We start from the raw sequence: 24,343 nt of genomic DNA, 5'->3' as shown, positions 1-24,343 counted from the left end.
AGTGCAGTGAGCCCACGTGGAACAAAGGGCTGCGTGTTGAGCCTGGCAGACTCAACCGTGTCCTGGGAAAAGGAGCTCAGTGGGTTTATTAAACACTTGGAAGTGAAAAGCTCCCTGCAGACACAGAGCAGCCCACGCAGCTCCCAGCGTTTACAGTCAGCATGGAGCATCCTCAAGATCCCATCCCAACCTCTGGTGCTGGCGTGGTGGGAGAGGTACCAGCTTCCCTATGAGCACGACCCTGCCCCGACCACAGCACCGACATCCAACGTCTCCCAGGGAGCCATCATTTCCATGGCAGCACATTGCAATATGGGGAGCAGGCAGCGGATGCACACGCGGTTGCTTCATAAAGAAGCCTGCCCAGGAGCCCCTGCTGCAGGCAGTGGTGGTGGGGAGAGGAGAGCACAGCCCAGGCTGCCTTGGGAAGGAGACACAGGAGCATCTGCAGAGCAAAGCTGCTCTCAGGGGCTGGCCCTGTGCTGGATTTTCCTCTCTGAGCACACAGCCCAGCTCCTTCCCTGGCGCACTGACCGCATTCAGCTGCATGGGAGTGTTCCGTGCCCCAGACACTGTTCACATTTCAATCCCGTCAGCCCCCAGAGCCTTTCCGGGCTGGGGCTGTGCTGCTCTGGCTGTAGAAATGTCGCTGCATCCCAGAGAATGCCACCAGTGCTGTTACTTAAACTATAATGGGGTTAAAGCTAATAATAAGGAGGAGAAAGTGACTGGCTTGCACCGTTTCCTATTACTTTTCTCCTCTCGTCTGTGTGATCTGAGCTCTCTCTTCAGCGTTCCCTGCGGTGGAGGCAGGGTAGGGGTTTAAATAGAATTAAATCCTTTTAGCATCAGTTCTGCAGCAGCAGAGCTTGGGTTAAAATGCCTGTGCTGCATGGGGTGGGTTTGGGACCCTGCTGATGCTCTAGCCAGGCATGGATGCAACATGGCTCCAGATGAAGGGATATACTGCAAAGACCTGGTACTTTGCTGATGGACAGCAAAGGACAGGGCTGCACAGGGCCTTTTGCAGCATATTTGGGGCTCAAACTGGAAAATGCTGAGGCTTTCATCCCTAAAAGCCGTGCAAATGTTGGTAGTGACTGGGAAGGATGCTGGAGGGAAGGCAGGAGCCTTGCTTGTGCTGCAAATCCCCTGTGTCCAGCACCAGCACACCACTCGTGCTGGGTGCTGGTGGTTTATACTCTTCTGCCTTAATGAGCTCATTTGCAGGAGGATGGGTTAAACAAGAGGATGCGTTTTAGAAGCATCCACCTGGGGAATGTGCCCCTGGAGAAGGGAGCATCAGACAACTGCTGGATGGTAGAAATCAGGGTTGGATCATTGCTCCTTTGCCAACCCCCAAGTGTTTTGTGTTGGGCTCTCTGCAGCCATGCAGACAGGTTTGACTGTATCCAAGCACAGCCTTTTCCCTCCTTGGCTTCACCCACAGAAGTGCAGGCATGCCCGGGCAGCTCCAGTGGGGCCTTCATTGCAACACAGACGGGAAGGAAACTGTATTTATCATGTGCATTGGTACAGCTAATGAATGTGTGCACACAGAGAGCTTTTGTAGAGGGAGAAATCCCTGCATGGGTTTGAGGTGGAAAAGAGCCGAGTGCCGTTGCTTTTAGCACTTGCATGGTTTCCTGGCTGTGCCACAAACCTGCTGTGGGTTCAGTCTGTGGGGTTTAGGGGTTGGTCTCTGTTGCAGAGTGAGCTTATAGGAGACCTGAGGACCCTGGGGTGCGCAGCACAGACCTGCCTTCAGCTGGGGGCTGCCAGGACATAGAGGATGCTTCTCCTCCAGCTGAAGGTGTTGGTGTCTCACCAAGGTCACCGCATCCCCAGGCCCTGAACTCAGCCCTGCTTGCTCCCACCACCAGCTCCCCTCTCCCCATCCTCCTGCCCCAAACCCCCCCGGTAGGACACCCCTCAGCAGTGGGGCCCTGTCACCCATCACCCCCCCCCCCCCCATTTCCCGACATTTTCCTCCCGTGTCTCCCAGCTCGGGGGGTGTGTGTCTGGGATCCTCCCCCCACCAGGAATACCCCTATTCGTGGATCGGGGCCGTGCCGGAGCCCCCCCCCCCCCCCCCCCCCCCCCTTTTCCACTCCCCCCATCCCTATCCCGCAGCACGGGGCGGGGCTCACCGCTTCCCCCCCCCCCCCCCCCTCCGCCTTCTCCGCTTCCCCCTTCCGCGCTCCCGCAGCGCGGCCGCGGCCGCTCCGCGCCTGGCGGCGGAGGGTGCGCGTACCCAGGGACACGGACACGCACACACAGCGCGGCCCTCAGCTCCGCGCCCGTCGCTCTGCGGCCGAGCCCCGGTAACAAAGACCGGACCCGCAGCTCCCGCATCCCGCTCCATCCTCAGCCCCGGCCCCGCCGCGGGATGTAGCCGGGCCGGGGGCGGGCAGTGAGGCTCCGCGGCGCCCCCGATGCCCCCGCAGTGAGGTCGGGCGCGGCCACCATGGGGAAATCCAACAGCAAGTTAAAGCCTGAAGTTGTGGAGGAGCTGACCAGGAAAACGTACTGTGAGTGAGCGCAGCGGGCCGGGGACCGGCGGGGGGGCCTTGCCTTGTGCTGGGCTCCGCGGTGCCGCCCCCCGCGGCCGCAGAGCAGGGCTGGGATTTCTCCGGGCACGGGGCCGTTCCGTGGGGAAGGCGCAGGCTCGGCCGGGCTTTGTTGCATGGAGCCCGGGAGGATGGTAAAGCGCACCCCACACGGCAGCGGGGACGAGGATTGGGCAGGGAGGCAGCAAGGGAACACTCTGGTTTCTCATTAAAGGAACCCTTCGTGGCCTGTTTCTCAGTCTCCAGTAACCGCAGGGCAAGGGCCGCATCCTGCCCGCCCGGAGCAAGGCGCCTTCCCTTATGAACCCCCTCCTCCGAGCATCTTTGCTCCCAGGGCCCCGCTGCCAGCCGGGGATGCAGGGACCGTGCTGGCTGTCCTGGGGCGCTGCTTCCCAGGAGCCAAGGGGCTTCTCCATAAACAGGGAACCAAAGCACCTGGGTGGGTGTCTTGCGAAGTTTGGGTGCGTTACTTGGAGGGTTTCCTTTGTTATTGTGCTCTGAAGCGGAGCAAAGAGCCCGGCACTGGGGAGTTGGGTGTTTTTCTATGAGTATCTCAGTATCAGTTTAATAACCTGATTTTCTAAGTGAGTGGCTTTCCTGTCTGAACCTCCGCTGTAATCTTATTAACGTGGCTACTGTCTGAGCCATCCAGTTTTAGCACAATCAGATGGGTTTATTTCCCTGAAGGATGCACAAAGGAAACAAAGGGTTTGGTGGCTCAAGTTTGCCTCCCCGCTTGCAGGTCCGAGCTATTCCCCTCCTGTGCAGCAGCCCCGTGAGCTCTCCCCGCTGTCATTGCTGCAGTCCCACGGCAGCGCTTACCCAAAAAGGCAATAGATCAGGATGCAGCAAGTTCTCCCATATGGAGGAGAGGCAACACTGGTGCATTGCACAACCCTGCACGCGGGGCTGCTCTCTTGTCGGGAGCAGGCAGCAGAAGGGCAGGTTGTCTGCATAGCCAAACCGTGAGCGGTGGGAGGAGAGGTTGGGTACCCCATCGGACTCATGGGGAAGGAACAGGGAGAACGTGGTGGTGATGCTGGGCTGGAGCTGAGCACCAGGTTGGTTTTGGTGTCCTCACTGCAGCGGTGACCCACAGCGGGTGCTGCCGCACTGGGTCAGGGATGGTTGTTGCTGTGCGGCAATCACCCGTGTGGTTTGCAGCCACCACGATGATCCAGTCTCTAATGGAAAGGGATTTGGGAAGAGCCGGCCCCGGCGCAGCCTCATCACCTGTGTGCTGGGGTAGCTCCTCTCTGTGCAGGGGGGATACCAACCCCAGCAGGGCTGGTGGTGATGCCCCATGTCCTACCAGCAGCCTATGCCAAACAAGCAGCACTGGTAAAACTATGGTCTGTGGGCATGGGGATGTCTCTTTTGCTGGATAAGGCCAGCAGAAGGTCATTGCCTTTGGAATCACTTTATTCCCAACTTGTAACTCCTCTCTTTTGAGTGCTTTCCTCTTTCCATCGCACCCATCCAAGAGCCACTCTGGTCCTCTGACTGCTCCATCAATGACCCCACGGCCTGTGTGGAGTTTTGCCTGCCTGCTCCAGGCCTCTCGCTGCCTCTTTTTCAGGACCCATTTACCTGTGCAGGTGAGGCAGGAGCCCCGGCAGCCGTGCCATGGGGCAGCACATGGCCAGAGCCTGGTGCAGCATCCCAATGTGCCCCGGCAGCACGCGGCTGGTGATGCAGGGAGAGCCCTGGCTAATTCCAGGCTCAGTTTTGAGCTCTCGTCTCTGGGATGAATGACTTCTGCTGAGTGTTTCTGCCCCTTTTCTGCAGCTGTGGAGGCGAGTGTGTGTTCCCTTGTCTGGTGAAGCACTTCACAGAGCCCTCCCAGGCACGTCTGAGAGCCTCTGATTTATCTCCAGACCCTGGGAGGCTGGGAAGGTATTCATTTCCTTTTGCGTTCTGGGGAATCCAGGCAGGGGAGGTGCAGGTAGGAGTGTGGGGTTGCACTGAGTGCAATGGGAGGGACTGATCCAGACCCCTGTGTCATGGCTAATGGCAGTCGTACCTACAAATCCATGGCAAACTCAAGAATTCCTGGGATGTTTCTGCTTGGGAAAGGTTTTACTCCATAGCACTGGCACCTTTCTGGCAGTGACCATCCTTCTAAGAGCATCCCTGCTGTGTACAGCCCATCCCTTGTGCTGGCTGCAGGCACTCACTCTGCCCTATGTGTGGTGCTGCTTGTGGTGCTGTTACAACACATCTGGGCAGATGCCTCCAGCAGCCCATACCTGGGTCCCACATTTGTCCTGGGGAGGTGCCCATGGCACTGTGAGCTGTGGCTGTGGAATGTGCACGCTTTCTCCCACGATGGGATTTCCTTCCATTGCATCATTTTCCGTCTGTGCCATTTCCAGTCAAAATGAAGCAAACAAAAATCCCCCTCTTGGTTCTGTAGGACCAGAGAGATGGGGCTTTGTGGCAGATTTACCTCTTCCATGGCACACAGAGGACCCACAGCCTGTGCTGTGTCCCCTCAGGGCTCTTCCAGTGCCTGGTAGCTTCCTGTGTCCCCCAGCCATTGGTCTTTCCATCTCCTCTTTGTGGCGTTTCTCTCCTTGCTTTGGTCACAGCAATCTTGGGCCAGCAGGCAATGGGAGCCTGGCACTGTGGGTGCATGGCATGGTGCTGTGCTGAGGATGCTGCAGGCCCTCCATGAGATGTGAGACTTGCTTCAGGGCAGGTATTCAGAGCAGGTTGTCCCGGGCCCTGCTGGGGACTGCACACGGAAGGCCAGGAGTCTGTAAACCTCAGCTCTTGGCTTCCCTTCCCACTCTGCTCCTGACTTACAACACTGAGGACCAGATTTTAATGGCCCTTGGACACCTGAAGGTGCAGGAGGACATCTGAGGGCTTCTTCATAGCATTGGCTGCCCAGATCCTGTTGACTTGAACCCATCACCCTGAGCCTTGCAGGATCTCCAGGCACCTGCTGCCCAGGAATAGCTGTCAGTGCCAAGCTCCCCTGTCTGGCTGCGGGCAAGGATTTAACCTTCCTCAGAGGCCAGGCTGGTGCCACACAGGAGCGTGAGGGAGAAACCAACACTGAGTGATAACAATAATGAATAATAAATTGTGTAATTGTTTGTACTTCCATGGAACCTTTCATCCCAAGGCTCCTAAAGTGCTTTATGATCATTAATTTATTAGTGTTCCCAATGCCACGTTCAGGTATCTCCGAGATGCTGTTTTGGCCTCTGTTGTGTTTTGTCCTAGGAGGTGATAACACCCGAGGCTTGAAGGAGCCACCAACCCCCCTTATCATGGCTCCTCTTTGGCAGGGATTTAAGCCTGGGCTTAACTTGGGCCAAGGGCTTGCTGCTCGGGGCTGAGGTGGGATTTGGGATTGAGCCTTGTGGGGCTGAGGGCAAAGTGTTCTGCTAAGCTGGAGCTTTATGAAGGTGCTGGGTACGGCTGCTCCCTGCAGCCTGCTTGGAGCTGCGTGAAGGGCACGTGTGCAGCTGTGGATGCAGGATATGTGTTGTGGGTGGAAGTGGTTCAGTGTGGATCATGGGAGGAAAATGTGGTGCTGAGCATCCCTACTCGCAGCAGCAGTCCCAGCCACAGCATCCGCAACCCTTAAAATCATGAAACAGGCTTAAAAAGAAGAGGTTCCTACAGAAGAACACATTTTAGCTCCTATTTGAAGTCATTTGGGCTGGTTTGGATTTCAGGGCTCATTTTCATAACGTTTTCCCATGTCCAGAACTCCTAACACTGGATTTTTCTAATGCTGGCTGCAATAGCAGTGCAATCCAGCACCCTTGGAGCCGTGCAGGTGCAGCAGCATCACTGCTGGCATGGGACACAGGGTCAGGATGATGGTCCTGAGGCTCTGGTGAAGCTGTGGGAGCCGTGTTGAAGGTACCACCATGATACCCACAGCACTGGGAGGCCCCGAGCTGCAGTGGGAGCAGGGAGAAGATGCTCTTTTCCCAAGAACTGCATCCCACCCACTGTGATCTATTTTGTGGATTCTAAACTCACTCTGGCAGCATCATTTTCTGCTCTTTTACAATAAGCTGCAGAATTGGCTCTGTCGCTTGACAGTAATGCTCTGAATTAATGGGCATTAGTTTCAGAGCAAACTACAAACATATTGATCTGTAGTTATGGGGCTGTGTCGTGGTGGGGAGGATTCAGCAGGAAAGAGAATTCTCCAATTGCAGCAGTTTTCAGCCAGGAAGATGGGTCGGTTCCTCACTGGAAGCACTGGGATGGGGCTTTGCTCCATGGCTCCATCCACTGGTGGGCAGAAGCAGAGGAGGGACCTTGGTGGCTTCCTACTGCTGGTTTGCTTTCAGCCTCCGAAGTGTTTGGCCTCCGGTGCTGAGTTTCTCTGCCAGGTTGGTTGGTGTTGAAATCCCTCCTGTTGCTCACCCAGCAGCAGCAGGGCAGGACAGCCTGGTGGTTACGCACCCGTTGTCCCTCAGCAGCCAGTGCTGGGTGAAATACCTGAAGCACAGAGCCCCAGAACAGCCCCAAAGCTCCTCTCGCCCTACAAGCACCCGTTTTGGGGCAGAGAACTGGGGGCAGCATTCCAGGCTGGGATGGGAGCCCTGTGGGACTTGCTCCTGGGAGAGGGGTATCAGGATGCTGAGGTCTGCCTGGGTGTGAAGCTGGAGCTGGGCTGCTGCTCCCTGCTTCAAGTGCTCTCAGTGTGTTATAGGGGTTGGAGGAGCCCAGAAGAGGAGTTCTGGGTGGAGGACGAGAGCATCTGCACAAGCACCCTCGAGATGCACTGGGGAGAGGGGATAAGAGCAAGGCTGCTGTCTGCTGTGCCAGCCAGGGAGCCTGAGGGAGGGTGATGGATGCGCTGGAGGGATGCCCATGGGCTGGCTCCTGCTTTGGGCCTGTTTTTACTGCAGCCACGTGGAACTCAGAGCTGCAATGATGGGAGCTGCGTGCAGGTTCACTGCAGGATTGATGTGGACCTGATGAGCTGTCCCAAGAGGGCTGTGGGGGTCTGGAGGCATCTCAAGCCCTTCCTCAAGGAGACCCCAACCTGCTCCTAGCGGATCTCGTAACAGCATCCCTTGTGCATGTGGATGTGGGGCTCTGCAGATAGATGGAAGAGAAGCAAGTTTTGGAGTGTCCTTGCAGCCAATGGGAGGTGGAAAAGGGAAGAGGTGCCCAAGGGTCCCTCTGGCTCCCTCTGCAGCAGAGCAGAGCAGGAGTCCCCACCGGCCACACTGCTGCTGCTGCTGCTGCTCAGGCATCGGAAGAATCACATTTCATTTATCCCCTGGCATGTTAATGGATCTGCTTAACCACTCTCCTGACCTTTGCTGCTGCCGCTATAATTAAGGTTGTGAAACAAGAAGCTCTGAAGGCATCAAAGGAAGCGGCTGCTTCAGGGAGGAACCCGCGGATGCACTCGCTCTGTTATCAGGGTGACATTTGCAGGGTCACTTTGTTCCTCCCTCCCCATCTCATCCTCCCGGATCTTCTAGGGAGCTGGATGGGAAAGGAGCCAGGATCCATGCCCTGCATCCCTGCTCGAGGACCAGGAGGTTCTCAGCATGGTGGGTATCACTCCTATCACCGCCATTGCTCTGTGTTCCCAAGCCCAGTAGTGCTGGCACAGGACTCAATCCCCACAGCTCCTGCACATTGCTCTCCCTTCAAGGCACGTTTTTGCTTCCTGCATGGAAGGAGAGCTGCCAGTGCTTCATCCATCCGTGTTTCTCCAGCATCTCCTGGTCAACGGTTGGACCTGTGGAGCAGAGGGTGTTCTGTGCATCCAACACCATCCCTCAGTGCATGTGGTCCCTGCTGATGGGGAGGTGGCAGAGACCCTGTTTCCAGTGAGGCTTCACCCTGCAGCATCCTCTGGACCTCTCCTTGGCTCCAGAGTCCCATGGCTGAGTCATGGGGCAGGAATCACCCCATGGGTTGGGACAGCACCTTGGAGCATGGGGCCATGCTGAAACTCCTGGTTCAGGGGAGGATAGAGCAGGGGGACACAGTCAGTGGGGCTGCTCCCTCCCTGCTCCCAGCAGCACTGAGGATGCTCTGCCTTGCTATGGGGTTTTGTTGTGTGGGCTCACTGGGAAGCCAGGATTAAATCCAGCCTAGAATAGACCAGAGCCACAGGCTCCTGCTGTGGGTGTGCTTCAGCCTGATTCATTAACTCCCAAGCGAAGGCACCGTCCTTTGCCCTTCCTCTGCTGCCTTTGCTGCAAAGAGCGACTGCTGCTTCTTCCCTGAACCCAATTTCCAAAGCCTAATGTCGGGGCCTTAAATATTTAATAAAGTCTAAAAAGGATTTTAACTGCATCTTGGCTCTCCTGTTGGTGCCAGCCCCGGGGGAGATGAGAACAGAGCTGCTCTTGGACCTGTTTATCCAGTCTGGGAGCAAGACAGACCACTAATGGCAACCGCCGGCGAGCAGAGTGCCAAACGCACATGCAGTTCTCTGCACATATTGCTCCGTATCTCAGCAGTAACAAATGACACCAATAACGCTGTCGGGTTTGTGCTCTGATCGTCTCGGAGGCTCCCGGCCCCGCCGTGCTGCTGCTGATGTCTGTGTCTGATGGGGAGAGGAGCCAAATTGTGCCTGGGGAGATGGGCAAGCTGGGATGGGGATGTTCTGCTCCGACAGGTAGGCAGCTCCGGCTGTGTTGTGCCTGCATGGTGAGGCTGCTCTGACATCCCTTTGTGATGGGATGCTGCGGGGATGGGTGCTTGCATGGGGATGATCCCAGCATGGGGACACTATTGGAGTATTGCATTGAGGCTGGGAGCAGGGATGGGGTGTGCAGGGCTGAGATGGGGGCATGGTGATTCAGACAAACTGCTGCTGGTCATCTCTGGGAGCAAAAGGAGATGTCATTGGGTAAGCTTGTGCCACGGTTGTGTCCATTGAGGCGACCCTGGTGCTGCAGGAGGGTTTTGGTGTTTAATTCTGCTTCCCCACAGCTAATGCTGTTCTGGCTGGGAGCAGGAGCAAACCTCAGCCCTGGGGCTACCAAAACTCCCTGGAGCTGGGGCTGAGCCCTGATGGAGGGCAGCAGGAGGTGTGCTCTGTAATGTTTAACCAGGACACTAGTTGTGTGCTGACAGCTGAATTTGAAAGGGCCCGAGTCACCATGGCCAAGCAACCCACATGTCCAAGGTGCTGGTGTGCAATGTGTCTTATAAGTCACTGCATCAAATGGGGACCCGGCTGAGCCAGCACAAAGCCTCCCAACAGCCCCGAATGGCTGGAGATGGTCTTAGCAGCAGATCTTGCCTGTGCCTGTGGAAGAAGCCCCACAGCTGCTGCAGTCATTGGTACCTCCGACACCTTGAGCTGCTGTTGTGCTCTTGGGTTTGTGTTTTGTAGGGATGGGGCCTGAAACTGGTGATGACTGCTCAGGTTACAACGTGGTTACCCCCTGGTAACCTGCTCTGCGGAGAGCTGGGTCCATCTCTGACTGATGGGACCTCCCTGGGTCTGTGTTTGCAGGAGCAAGGTGGGAAGCTTGCACCGAGCATCCACCGAGGCTGCTGTGCTGAGCTCTGATTGCTGCCCTGAGAGGATGGGGCTGATTCTGCAGTTTGGGCTGTGGTGCTGAGCCCTGAACCTGGGTGCCAGGACAAGGAGTGAGATCTACAGGAGTGCATGTACTGTCACCCGCTGGGCAGGGAGGGAGGGGGGGAGCTCATAATTGGTCAGTATTAACATCGTGATGATGTTGTAAGTGGGGTTTGTAGCAGGTTTGTGTTCAGATAGTCCTTAAATACGGGTTCACAGAGGTGAGGGGTGAAACGTGTTGGGTACGAATTGCAGGGATCGGCCCAGAGCACCGTGGCATTTCATGCATGAGCGTCCCATCAGCTCCGTCATTTCCACATCAGCACTCAGTAAGTTCATGCATGAGCACCCAATTAATACACACATGAGTGCATAATTAACTTAACATAGAGCTGGTTTATGCATGAGTGCCCAGTTAGTTCACACTGCATTACACACTGGTCCATGCATGAGCTCCCTGTTACATGCTGCATGGGTGCCCAGTTGATGCATGTGCTCTCCATCAATTCATGCCCCAGTGTCCAATTAATTTCTGCATGAGCACCTGATCCATCCACACCTGAGTGCCCCATTAGCACATGCACAAGTGTGTTACCTACTAATTACACTAATTCACCCACGAGTGCCCAATTAGTCCATGCAGGAGTGCCCAGTGAATTCACACCTGAGATCTCTATTAGTCTGTGCATCACCACCCCATTAGAGTCAAGAGCGCCCATAACACGTATGCATGAGCACCCCTTTCATTCACACCTGAGCACACAGGTAGTTCATGCATGAGCACCCAATTAGTTCACCTAGAAGCATCCAAATATTTATACTCAATTAGTCTGTGCATGATCACCCGATGTATTTCTGCATGAGTGCCCATCTGGCTCAGGCATGGGTGCTCAGTTAGTGCATGCGTAAGCGCCCCATTAATTCATGCCTGAGCACCCACTTTGCTCACGTGGGAGCACCCACTCTGCACATGCAGAGGTGCAGATTTGCCTTTATCTGGGCACGGCACTGAGCATCTGCAGCAGGTTTAGGCAGCCCCAGACCTGGATGGGAGCCCCGGGATGGGGCAGTGCTGGCTCCCCTAGCGCAGGATGCGCAGGGACCCCTATAAATGGTGCAGGTCCAACAGTGCTGTGCCTTGGTGGGTGATGCTGGACCTGTTGCCAGTGGGTTGGTGGTGGAGGCCAGGCCTGGCAGAGCTGCAGTGCCCTGCAGGGGAGGCAGAGCTGCTTTGTGCTGGAAATTATTAACTGTGACTCCCCCTGATAAGGCAGCGGTGGCACCATGGGATCAAGGTGCTGTTGTAGCTGGAGCACAGGGGGACATGCAGGGGCTTGGTGCAGGCTCCTGCTGGCTGCTGCACTGGCCCAGTGCTTGCTGAGCCTGTGGGAGCCCAAAGGGCTGGAGCATCATGTCTCCTCTTGCATCCCACCATGGCCAGGGCTCTCAAACCATTCTGAATCCATTCACTCCTTCCTGCTGTGGTCCAGTGAGCACCCAGCTCTCCTGCGGGCAGGAGATGGATGGGGATTCCAGTCCCGGGTCCCCCCTCTCCTGCTGCCTGGCAAACACACATTAACAGTCTTGAGCACTGATTAACCAGAGCTGCTTGCTGCAGTGGCAGCTGGGTGGTGGGAAGAGAGGGGGGCACGCAGAGGGCGGTGGTGATGGAGCTGTCAGTCCTCACTGCACCGTTGGGGGTTGATGGACGGGTGGGGGTAGGGACTTTGGGGTTTTTGGGTACCAGTAACTGGAAGGAGGGGGTTGGAGGCTGTAGCGCAGCCCCATCCGGTGCCTCTGCCCCTCTGCTGTATAGGATGGGTGGTAGAACCCCTCCTCCCAGATGAGATGGGAGCAGGGATGGATGGCCAAGGGGCAGCTCCTGTGCTGCCCTGGGGTCCCTGTCCCTGCCTGCGGTGCGAGCCCTGCACTCAGCTCCCCTGCACTGTGCTAAGAACAGCAGAAACAAAGGTGCTGCTGGCATGGGCTGTGTGCAGTGCTGTACGTGCAGGATGGTGCCTGCGGCGCATACTGGGGGCTCCCGGCTCGGTGATGCCCCGTACAGCGCTGTGGCTCAGAATGAATGCTGATACCCTGCCTTTATTTAGTGCCTTTCATCCCTAAGGATCCCGGAGCACGCTGCATCCTCTAACAAGCTGCTACGTGGGCTATTTATAGCCATTCCCATAACGGCTGCGGGAATGGTGGTCCCTGTGGAGCACGGTTCAGCCGGAGCACGGTGATGGAGCTGGCCCTGCTCCGGTGGGATGCTGCAGTGGGGATGCTGTGGGTCATCCCCGTGTCCTTGAGGAGTCAAACCTGGCCGAGGTTTATATCACTGCAAATTGATTTGCATGGGCTCAGCATTGTGCTGTAATCGATGTCAGGGGAGGGAAATGCAGCAGCTGCCGCTGCACAGGTACCTTCTATAGGCATGGCTGGGCTCTGCGTGCCAGGGAGCTGCAGAGGAGGGACTGGGGAGGGTGCAGGGACAGCCCTGCCCCTGCATGTGTCCCCTGTCCCCAGGCCCAGCACGGGTGGATTGGCCTGGCCAGGAGATTGAGGTCCCCAAGGCATCCATGGCCACGGGTCCCTGCTGCAGGGATGGATGTGAGCATCCCTTACTGGTGCCGCTGGGAGTGTCAACACCCAGCAGGATCAGAGCGGCTGGAAGTGGCAGCACAGTCATCCTCTGCCTTGGATCCACACCAGGGATGCAGGTACCTGCACAGCCCCAGCTTTGCTGGGTTCAGGACCGTGGTGTTTCCTTGCGCAGGGAACACTCTGCCCTGGGACGAGGGAAAACTTGTTGGCAGCAAAGGGATGCACCCAGAGGTGGGGGTTTTCCAAGGCAGATGAGGCTGCGTTCCCATCCCAGGGCAGACCCTGCAGCTTCCCAGTGCACTGGAGAGGGATGGGACTTTGCGTGGCCCCATTCCAGGGATGCACAGGAACAAATCCAACTTCAGGAGCTCTGTGCTGACACCTGAGTCGCACATCCCCCTTCAGGCAAAGGGGAGCCGGCCCCAGCCCTCCCCTCCTGCCCCATCCCAAGTGTGTCATCAACAGCATTTCTCCTGTACCCAAAAAAAGCACAAATTCCTTAATTATTTCCTGCTGGAGTTGAAAGGCAGCTCCAGGGCCTGAAATAGCACACTGGGAAACACAGTGAATGAGGGAGAGCAGAAGGTGATTTGCCTGGAGGGGCTGAGCTGAGCCTGTCCATAGCCCTGGGCTGCCCCTTTCTCCTGCCCCAAGGGCTGCTTGGAGCCCTGCTGCTCACCCTCCTCCTCCTCCCATCCACCTTAGTCGGTGTCTGCAGGTGCCTGGGGCTGCAGAGCTGGTGCCTGGGGCATCCCCCGAGCATCCTTGGGTGGAGGGCTTGGCTGGTGTCCCGATGCTTGTGGGGAAGCCTGTTTCTGTTGGAGACATCACTCAGCATCTTTCTTTGGGAAGGCTGTTTCTGCACAACCCTTTCTGTCGGGAAGGGGAATCCTTCAGGACTGGCACGACTGCTGGTTCTGCTGCCCCAGCTCAGCTGCTGGATGCAGAGCATCCTTCCCAGCTTCCTCCTGCCAAGAGACCTCTGTCCTTTCCCTTGTCTGCTCTTCCCCTGCCAGGCAGCTCTGCCAAGACAACCCTGCAAATCCCTCCTGCGGCACAGCCAAAGCCCTCAGTGTCCTTCAGCCCAGGTCCTGAGCAGCCCTGTGCCTGCCTCCCTTCACTGGAGGTGCTGTGGTCCAGACACCCCATGGCAGTACGGTGGGTGCTGCTACCCCCAGCACAGCCCTGCAGCCCTTTGCCAGCTCCCTGGGGAAGGGGGGGGGGGAGATGCTGCCCTGTGCTGAGCCCTTCTTGAGGGAGTTTGCAGGCTCTATCCCTCCAATAGAGCCCAAACTGGGATGGAGGGACCCCCTGTATGTACAGGGAGAGCAATTCCTGCCCATGGGGATGTGAGGCCCAGCGCTGGTGGGGGTCAGTGTGTACCCTGCAGCCCTTGCCTTCTGCAGTGTGCACCTTCTGCCAGGCATGTTGTAAATCTTTATGAGGGAGAATTGCTTTCTTCTCTTTGCCATGCAAGGTAATTGGCGTCTGTTGATGTGTCTTGGGTCTCTATTTTTATCAGCTGTTTGCACACTGAGACATCTCCGCTCTGCCTCATTATCCCAGCGCGGTCCAGACCTATTGCTTTTGTGTTACTATTTAGATGTAAGATGCAAAGGAAAGGACTAACGGGGCTGTTCCCCCTGCCCCAGCCTTCTGGCACTGGGCTCTGTGCTGGCTGAGCACTGCTCTTGCAGTGGGACATGTGGGGACAGGCACCAGTGCCCTGCCCCATTGGGATCCCCAGCATCCTGCATCCCTTCAGAGCCCTTCCTCTGCTGAGGACATTGGTGATCTCAGCATCTGTCCCCAGGCTGGGGACACTCAGGGTTGCCAATACTCACCATTTTCCAGCTCTTTGCATTTTGGGGGTTTATTCAGAGCCCAGAAAAGCTTCCAGGGCCCTGGGATGGGTTTGGTGATGTTTCTCCATGTGGTTTACATGCAGGTGGTGCGTGTGGGGATGCTGGCTCTGGGGCTGTGCCTGTGCCATGTTCAGTGTCTTGATGTTGGGCCTGGCAGGTGCTTGGGCAGATGTTTCCAGGTGTGTTTTGGCCTGGCCCCTGTGTGATCCACAGCACCTTGCAGTGATGGTGCTGAACCTGGGTCAGGGAGCAGCACATCTTTGTGCTATGATCTGGGGGCTGAAGGGACCCCATCATCCACCTGGGGTTAACCCAGGCTGTGCCTTGATGGCAGCACTTACATGCAGGGAACACATGGCAGTGAATGGAATGAGTGATTCCTGGGGCATCCCTCCCAGGGAATCCACTCATGGGAGGTGCAGAAGAGCAGCTGCCACTGGAAAAGCACTGAATTCCTTTCTTTTTTCTCCTGTTTTCTCTTGCAGTTACAGAGAAGGAGGTGCAGCAGTGGTGAGTGTCTGCCATGGTGGTGAGTGCTGGGGCGAGGGGCTGGGAGCAGGCAACGCTCAGCTCAGAGAGCAGACAGCAGAAACAGAGGGGTTTTCCTTGCACACCTTATGGTGTGGCTTGGCTCTGGCTGCTCTCGGCTGCCCATATGGGATGTCGCACGCTCCCTCTTGCCTCTTCCTCCCCATATGGGTGGCCAAGGCAAGCAGGGACATGGGGACAGCCCAGCTGGTGGGATGCTGCTGCTGTCCCACCATGTCCCTGTTTGCAGCAGGGCTGGGGCTGGCACCAGGCTTCACCAACCCATCCCCTCCACCCCACCGAGCGCAATGCCCTAGATAAGCCACTGCTTCCCTTTCATCTCCCCACCAGTCAAGGGTTGCTTTCTTTATCTCCTCTCATCCTTCCCCCCTCCTCAGTGAGTCATAGCTGCAGCATCATGGAAAAGATGTCACCGGCGCTTCGGTTTCCCACCTCGCCACCCCCTTCCCCTCCTCCTCCAGCCCTGGGCCTGCTGCAACGGGAGCCTGACAGATCTGGGAGATGCATTGCATAATATTCACACACCCTCCGTGGTCCCTGTGTGGTCCCTGCATGTCCCTGCCTGGTCCCTGCATCCACGGAGCTGGCAAACCTCTTCCCCTGCGCCCTCCCATATGGTGCTTTGCAGCATCCAGGTCCAGACCGGAGCAGGGATCAAGGGCTTTGTGGGTGTTTAAGTGATGATGGGTTTGGGAGATGCCCTAGGCTGGACCACCCTGAGGATACAGTCATCCTGCTGTGCCCACAGCTCCTCTGAGCGGCTTTCATGTGGGGTCCTCCAAATAGTGCTGTCAAAGTCATGGTGCTCCAGGCCACTGTGCTGTTGGTACATGGCTGCAGCTTGTGCCGAGTGGTGAGGCTGCACATTGCCTGTGGGGTTGCTGCCGATCCCAAGTCCCTTTCCTGGCCATCTCCATGCTGGGAAGCCAGTGGGATGACTTGGTGTTGTGGAGCAGCAGTGGGGGGGAAGGCAAGCTCTGGCCCTAGGGCGCAGTGTTCCATTTGCAGCTTCTTGCTTAGGAGCTGTGTGTATCCAGAGTTGTGAGAGAGGGATATAAACACTGCTGCTGAGCTGTGATGCTTTAGTGCTGAGCAAGGCATCTCCTGCCCCGGCACCTCCTGCAGCAGGTGACTCTGTGCAGGGGCTTTTTGGTCTTGAAGGAGGTTTGAAGGACTCCCCATGGTGCTCCTGGTGCCCATCCGCTGCCTCTTGTCCGCAGGTACAAGGGCTTCATCAAGGACTGCCCCAGCGGGCAGCTGGATGCCGCAGGCTTCCAGAAGATCTATAAGCAGTTCTTCCCCTTCGGAGACCCAACCAAATTCGCCACCTTCGTTTTCAATGTCTTCGATGAGAACAAAGTAAGGCTGGGAGTGGGGGGCACGGTGTGAGGGGGGTCAGGGAAGTGGTGCTGGGATGGGTTTGGAGTGCGGCTGCATGGTACCGGAGGAGGACGACATTCCATTGTTCCTCCTTCCCCACAGCCTTTTGGGATGTGCCCCCCAGGCATGGGCAGGGAGGGCTTTGCTGGGCAGGGGTGGCAGCAGTGCCAGGTGCTAGGGCTCTGTGGGCAGGGGTGGCAGCAGTGCCAGGTGCTAGGGCTGTATGGGCAGGGGTGGCAGCGGTGCCAGGTGCCAGGGCTCTGTGGGCAGGGGTGGCAGCGGTGCCAGGTGCTAGGGCTGTATGGGCAGGGGTGGCAGCGGTGCCAGGTGCCAGGGCTCTATGGGCAGGGGTGGCAGTGGTGCCAGGTGCCAGGGCTCTGTGGGCAGGGGTGGCAGTGCTGCCCTGACCCATCCTTCCCTCCCCCAGGACGGGAGGATCGAGTTTTCCGAGTTCATCCAGGCGCTGTCGGTCACCTCCCGGGGGACACTGGACGAGAAGCTGAGGTGTAAGTGCTCCCCATGGACACCAGTGGGCTCAGCCCCATGAGGGGGATGGCATGGGGACAGCTGTGGGGTGCGTGCGGTGCCAGGGAGGATGCAGTCCCCAGCACCTCGGTACCACTCTGCCTTGCAGGGGCGTTTAAGCTGTACGACTTGGACAACGACGGGTACATCACGAGGAACGAGATGCTGGACATTGTGGATGCCATTTATCAGATGGTGGTAAGTGGCAGAGGGTGATGGGCACTGTAGGGAGGATGCTGAAACATCCCTGATGTCCTTCCCTGGGACTTTTTAGTGGGGGTTTATGGCCACAGTGGCCAGAGCAGGGTTTGGATCCGGCCACTGAGGATGGCTCTGGTGCCAGTGATGACTGGGATTTTGGGGAAGGAAACACATCTGCTTGCCTGGAGACACCATCCAGGCAGGGCACAGATGGATGAGTGACCAGATCCCACCTTGCTACCACAGGGAAACACAGTGGAGCTTCCTGAGGAGGAGAACACACCGGAGAAGAGGGTGGATCGGATTTTTGCCATGATGGACAAGGTGAGGATGCTTGAGTGTTTATCCCCCTGCAGTCAAGGGATTTAGGAACCAGTTGTGGCTCCCCCTTTGCTGCATCTCAGCTCTTGCATGTGCCTCCTTCCTTTGGCAATACAAAGTCTCAGCTGTCACTGTAGACTGGATACAAGATCCCTGTATCTGAGATACCTGGGTCCCTGATGTGGCATTGCACCTCCTGCGGTGCTCCTCCCTCGCTTCAGGCACTGATGGCTTGATGGGGAGACTGAGGCTGCACTCATGGTGGAGACCTGTGTGGGATGCTGTGGGTCCATGGTGCGGTGCCAGGGCTCTGGGGTGCTCGGATCCAGGATGCTCGTTCCTGGCATCTCCGTCACCAGGACAAGGTGATGCTGAGCAGGGATGTTTTGCAGAACGCGGACGGGAAGCTGACCCTGCAGGAGTTTCAGGAGGGCTCCAAGGCTGACCCCTCCATCGTGCAGGCACTTTCCCTCTACGATGGGCTCGTATAGTCCCGGGGCCAAGCAGCGGTGAGTGCAGTGCTGGGGAATCTGGGGGTGCTCCATCTCCCACCTGCTTTGATGCCATTCCCATCTCTCCCAGGGGTGGGTGGCTGGTTCTCCTCATCCCCCTCCCAAATCTAGCTGGATGGGGATGTTCCTACCCCATACTGATGTGTTTCTCCCAGTCCTCCCATCCCATAGAGCACTCCTGGACTGCAGCCCATGAGGATGCAGTAGAGTCACCCAGCTGGCAGGTGTTTGCCCGCGGCACAGCTCAGCTCTTCCCTGTAGATGTGGCTGCAGAGGAGGCAGGTGATGCTCTGAGGGCAATGGGGATGCTCCGGAGAGAGATTATCTTGAATGTTTTATTTATGCTATATCTCATTCTATCGCACCCTGGAGCTGGCAGGTTTGGCATGGCCGTGTCAGGGATGCACTGGTTCGCTGAGCAGGCTGTGATCCTCACCATCCCACATGGGGCCTTGCAGCTGGGATGACTTTGGTCATCACAGCCCAGGCAGTGTCCAGCCACGTGTGCTGATGGGGGTTTTTAACCCCGCTGGAGTTCAGAGCTATTCAAAACCATCATTGCCCTTCCAGCCTTGCCCTTCCAGCCATGCTGGTGCTGTGCGTGGGGTTTTCTGCCCTTATTCTCACCCTGGTTTTCTCCTCCCCATCCTCTCCTGCAGATCCCTGGGGGAAGACGCTCTCCGTGCCATCCGACCACCGCTTGCCTGCCCCTCGGCCTTCCTCTCTGTTCCACGAGCAGAGGATGCCCTCCAAGCGTGAGCTCTCTCCCCTCTCCGCTCCGAACCAGCCGCTGCCATCGCCAACTTCTGCTTTTCCCAATACAAAACCCACCTCAGACCCCGGCCTGAGCGGCAGCGAACACCCCAGACTGCAAGCACCAGGGGAGCGGGTCGAGCATCGCTGCAGGCACAGCCCCCCCCTTGCCCCCCTTGCTCCCCTTTTCCTATGGTTTCGGATGGGACTGTGGATGCGCCGGCGTTGTCCTCTCCTGGGAATCAGCTGGAGATGGAGCCCAAAGGTACCGGGGGACCCGCACCCCGGGGTGCTGCCTGCGCAGGGCAGGGGAGCTGAGGCACTGACAGCCATTGGGAACACACAGCGCTGGTGTCGCCAGCCCGGCCCGGCTCTCTAGGGATATATATTATTATATTATTATATTAATTTTTTTTGTGAGACAGTATTGTGCTTTTTTCTCTTTTTTTTTGGTTTTTTTTTCCTCTTTCTTTTGGTGGAAAAAAAAGTGAGGTTTGGGTTTTTTTTTACATGCCTATCTCAGCAATGGATATCCTTATTTATTTGTTGTAAATGTTGCTGCCGTGTTTAGTCTCTCGTGTGTGTGTCCGACCACCCAGGTGATGATGATGATGATGATACGTCAGGTTTACATGCTCATACACTATTGCGGGGCACTGGGAGCCTGCAATAACAATGAAGCCAAAAATATCTGCCTTCCCCCTTTCTCTTCCCACCCCCTGTATCCCAAGCTCCGTGGGCTGGCTGCTGTTTTAAGGGGGTGCTGTAGCTTCTTTTCCTCTTCCTGTTCCCCCCATTCCCTGTGGTTTTCTGTTCACCCTTCCCTTTGCAGTCTCAGCCCAGGCTCTGAGCAGACTGAGCCAGCTCCATCCCTCAGCTGGGCAGGGCGAGGGACCTGCCGGGCACCAGAACTTCCTCATTTCCTTTTCTTTTCCCCATTTTCTCTCTGCATGATGAAGTATTAATGGAGCTGAGAGATGGGGTTTGCTTTCAGGGGGATTCCTTTGCTCTTTTCCATTGTGCTGATGGTGGGAAGGTCTCTGTTGGCACCCCAAGGGGGTGGCTCTGAATTGTCCCATATGTGGCAGGCTGGGTGAGCAGAGGGGATGGCCATGGCAATGGCTTGCTCCCTCTTCCCCATCCCAGCTGGGGTGATGCAGTGACTCCTGCCCTGTGGCTTCCTGGCTGGGAGATGCTTGAGTTGTCTCCTTATCCCCTTGCTCCCTGTTTAGGAAATGGGAAGTTTTGCTGTAATCCAAGGGCACAGCTCCAAAGCAGAGCCATTTGCATCCATGGTGGGAAAAAGATAGGGAAAACTGACTGGAGACACCCAAATATGGGGCTTGGAAATAGTCCCCCATCCACAAGTGATACCTGTGTGGCTTCTCCATCACCTACCAGCCCTCTGGATGTGCTCCAGCAGGGCTCAGCTTCAGGACACAGTGGGCATCTCCACTGGAGGACAAGATGCTGCCGCAGCTCTGTTTCCATCTGCCTTGATCCCTGCAATGGGGAAAGAGAGATTTGCATCCCATCAGGAGCAAAGAGCAAGATGCCTGTGGGATCCCTAAAGCCAGCCGGGATGGCTCCAGCATGGTTTGTTCCTGACCCAGCAATCCCAATGCCATGCTCCTACCACTGCAGGGGCTCACCCCTCTGTCCCTGGTCTGGTTGATGCTGGCAGTATCTTTCCACCTGCTGTTTGCTGGGATGTCTGCAGCTCCCATGGCCAGGATTTGTCCCCATAGTGGTGGGAAGTGACATCTGGATGGGGAGGATGCTCTCAGATGATGTAGGAGACAAGGCAATACTCCAGCCAAGCGATGCTGGTCCTTTGCCATGCAGCCCTAACCCCAGTTTCGGGGCCCATGTGCTGGTGGTGTTTTCTGATGCCCATAGAAACCACCCTTCCCCATTCCCCAAGGAGACCGACCTCATGTCCATGTGCAATATTTCTGCCTCTTCTGCGGCTCCTGCCCCTGAGGGTGCCCATGTTTCCCTCCTGGAGGGTGTCACCTCACTCCCTCCCATGGAAACCCCTTATCCTCGATGCTTTGTGGCCAAAACGCAACTCTCTTGGGTAGATCTTTGCAGTGCCTCCAACTTCTCGAACGCTTGTCTGCCAGACCAGTCCCTTTCTGGTGCCAATCAATGTTCCCATGAATGTGACACTGCTGCCATCTCCTCTGCTGATAAATGATGGACCCTGTGGTGTTTGACACAATTCCCAGGCAAAGGCAAACCTCATTTGCTTGATGCTTTGTTCTGAAAGCCTTTTAATTGTCAGAGGACCTGCCATGCTTTGAGCTCCATCAGTGCTAGACAACGTCTGACCAGGAGGCAGCCCCATCACAGGGGGGATGAAGGACCAGCATCAGCCTGGGAGAGCCTGAGACAGTGTCCATCAGGATGGTGCTGACATTTCCACCAGCAACCTCCTGCTGCTGCTGGGCTCAGGGATGGAGCCCAAGGCCTCAGCCTCCCCTGCCCCTTGTTAAGTATTTGCACATTATCCCCCAAAAAAGAGCAAAAAGGGAGTAAGTTTTGGGCTGTGTTCAAAGCTCTGTGCTGGCTGCGAGGGCCCTGTTGGGTTGGTGGCAATGATGAGTGTTGCTGGGCAGGATTGAGGCTGGCTCTTGTCCTGGGTCTTGGCTCTGGCCCTGCAGTGGGTCTGTCCTGCCCTGCTCTTGGCATGCTCAGTGTCCCCATTCTCGTCACTTTGTCCCCCTTGGCTGTGGATCTGGGGCTCTGGTTGGATGTTTCTTGCCTGCCTTTGGGCAGCGTTGGTGGCTCTGACTCCTGAACATCACCAGGACCTGCAGCTTCTCTGTACCATTGATGACAAGGCTTGAAGCATCTCTCGCTTGGCAATGTTGGCCTTAACCTTCTTGTGCCTCAGTTTCCCCATTGGTGAAATGGCCTGAGGGGTGAGCCATCCCCTCTGGAAGTGATTCGGTGCCTGTGCCCAGGGAGGCACAAGCACTGGATACTGCTCATGAGCTCACGAGGGTTTGGCAGGACCCACCAAACCCCAGGCACACGGGGAGCAGTGCATGGACCACTGCATCGGAGCTCCCATCAGTGAATAGTCAAGTCTGGTCTTCTTCCCCCTGCTCATGGTCCAAGCAAACAGCCAGCAAGCCCTGGGGTATTTCTGTTCATACCCGGGTTCCTGATGCCTGGATGAAGGAGGCTGCAGCCTGGTGATGGGCAGGGGACCGGAGCAGAGCAGGGCACAGCACAGGGTCCAGCCCCAGCAGCTGCAGTGTCCTCCCCCCATCTCATTTGTCCCGTCGGTGTCGCCCCATTAAACTGCAGTGTCTGCACTTCCCTTTCTTTTCACTCTTCTGTTCGTGCGCTGCCTGTTGCTGCTTTGTAACCTTCTTCCCTTGAGCTCTGGGGCTGGGCTGAGCTGTTCTCCCCCTGGGGAAGGCTCTGGGGCAGATTCCAGTCTCCATCATGGCACAAACCAGGACCCAGGAGAGATTCAAAGTGGGTTTTACCTCCACAGCAGCCCTTTAATTGCTGTGATTGGTAACAAAACCAGGTGGCCCCTGGAGTGCTCCCCATGGGGTTTATGGAGGGGGGTGTTTGTTTATGGGGTCCCCAGCCCCTGTTTGTGCTGGGTACCAGCTGCATCCCACCCGACCACACAGAAGTGGGTGCCTGTTGATGCCTGCCTCCCATTCCATCAGGACATGCATCCCAGTTGGATGTTGGGGAGGATGAGGCTGTGGAATTGTCATCCCAGAGCCACTGCTCCACAGGCATGGGCAGGGATGGAGGTAGCAGGCTGCCACTGGCTGTCGTGGGGCTGTGCTAACCTGGAGGGTGAAACTGTTTTGGACCTGGGGCTTTGAAGCAGGGCCATATGTGGCATGGGGGCAGCCAAAATCATTGGCATGGCTGCCCTCTTCCCATGTATTTCAGGTCAAGGGGGATGGATGGGTGACCCACAGCCAGCTCGCTGTCCCATTGGCCCCATCCTGGGGTACACAGGGAGAGCTGGGGCATTCGGGGAGGGTATCAGTACACCTTCACAGTGGCATTACAGGGGATAGGTCCACCTGGGGTGGTGATGGTGGCAAAGGTGGGTGCTGATGGTCCTGGTCTTGGTGCACATTCTGGGGGTCTCCTTGCAGAGCAGTTCTGGGTCTGGGTTCCATGTGCAGCACTGCAGGGAAGCCGTTTGTGCCCCCTCTCTCTGCTCCTGCAGCCACCAGCCCCGGGTTGGCTGCTGTGTCCTATGGGAGCCCTGCCTGGAGCCCCAGGCTGAGAAACAGCAGCTCCAGCAAAGAGCCTTGTTTGTAAAGATGAACCTGTTTGTGCGTCCGTGCCGGTGTCTCGGCTTGCATGCCCTGCTGCCTTGTCTTGAGATGAATTCAAGAGCAAACCAAGCAAACGAAACAGTTCAATAATGACAAAGAAAACAACAAAACCCAGGAACTTTGTGACAGTGGAAATAAAAGCTTAATGACAACAATGTGGTCTGTGATGGTGGGGATCAGGTCAGGCTTATCCCAGTTTGGGTTGGAAGGGACCTTAAAGCTCATCCAGCTCCAACCCCTGCCATGGGCAGGGACCCCTTCCACTGGAGCAGCTGCTCCAAGCCCCTGTGTCCAACCTGGCCTTGAGCACTGCCAGGGATGGGGCAGCCACAGCTTCTCTGGGCACCCTGTGCCAATGCACTGGGCTGGAAGCCATCGGGGTCACTTTGGGCACGCACTGGCTGCTGAGGAAGCTGGATATTAATATCCCACAATAGTGCCCCAGTGGAGGTGCCCCTTGGCAATGCCCCATGGCTGGCAGGGTGAGCAGGGGTTTGCATTGGGCTTTTCACGTGCGGTGGGATCGCGTTTGCTGCTCTGCCCTGCCAAGTGCCTGGAGCCCAGGGCCCCTCTGCTCCCATCCTCGTTTGTTTGCTCTCCTAACGAGGCTGGCTCATTACTTCCCGGAGGCCAGAGCCTGATGGCCTGAACAAGGAGGCTGTGTTTGCACAGCGGGGGCTGTTCGGGGGTGCCCTGTGCCAGCACGTGATGGGGGCACACAGGGATTTATCCTCTTGTGCTGTGGAGCGGGTGAGGATGAGCACAGGCTCCACATCACAGCGGTTACCCAAGGCTGTGCCTTGCTTTGCTGTGCCCAGCAGCACAAAAGGGGTTAAAGCTCAGGTAGTTCAGGTGGGAGCACTGATGAGAGTGGGGAGGGATTCATTTGGTGATGGGGAGAAGCTGTTGGGTTTCTTTGTACCAGCAGCACTGGTGAGAGGTGTTTGCTGCTGGGATGCAGGATGGAGCTGGGTGCAAGGTTAGTGGATGGGGGTGCTCTGTGGGGTGGGGGAGCTCCCCTGAGCTTGCAGTGAGTGTGGGGCTGAGGGTGCCAAGCCTTATGGGAGCACAAGAGGCTGCAGGTGGGTGCCTGCATCCAAGCCTGGTGGGGGACAGGAGGAGGACAAACCTCCATCCAGCACAGCTCATGGCTCAGCCCCATGGAGCTAAGGAGCCATCCCCTGCCCTGCTGCAA

At 56.9% G+C, this 24,343-nt stretch overlaps 1 protein-coding gene across 2 annotated transcripts; it reads left to right on the top strand.

Annotated features, from left to right (window-relative positions):
- The first annotated feature begins 2,210 nt into the window (after nt 1-2,210).
- Nucleotides 2,211-23,305, top strand: NCS1 (neuronal calcium sensor 1). 2 transcript variants are annotated; one of them, XM_034067806.1, is made up of 8 exons: nt 2,211-2,531; nt 15,065-15,089; nt 16,349-16,487; nt 16,936-17,014; nt 17,143-17,231; nt 17,481-17,558; nt 17,948-18,064; nt 18,727-23,305. In XM_034067806.1, the coding sequence occupies exons 1-7, from the start codon at nt 2,468-2,470 to the stop codon at nt 18,044-18,046; spliced, it is 573 nt and encodes a 190-aa protein (XP_033923697.1). In that variant the 5' UTR covers nt 2,211-2,467; the 3' UTR covers nt 18,047-18,064; nt 18,727-23,305. The 2 variants fall into 2 exon arrangements, with proteins under 2 accessions (XP_033923697.1, XP_030902365.1); XM_031046505.2 differs by lacking the exon at nt 2,211-2,531 and adding an exon at nt 8,985-9,195.
- The last annotated feature ends 1,038 nt before the right edge of the window (nt 23,306-24,343 follow it).

The sequence above is a fragment of the Melopsittacus undulatus genome, chromosome 11, assembly GCF_012275295.1.
Source record: "Melopsittacus undulatus isolate bMelUnd1 chromosome 11, bMelUnd1.mat.Z, whole genome shotgun sequence".
Taxonomy (NCBI): Eukaryota; Metazoa; Chordata; class Aves; order Psittaciformes; family Psittaculidae; genus Melopsittacus; species Melopsittacus undulatus.
This window is presented reverse-complemented; position numbering and strand designations above follow the sequence as displayed.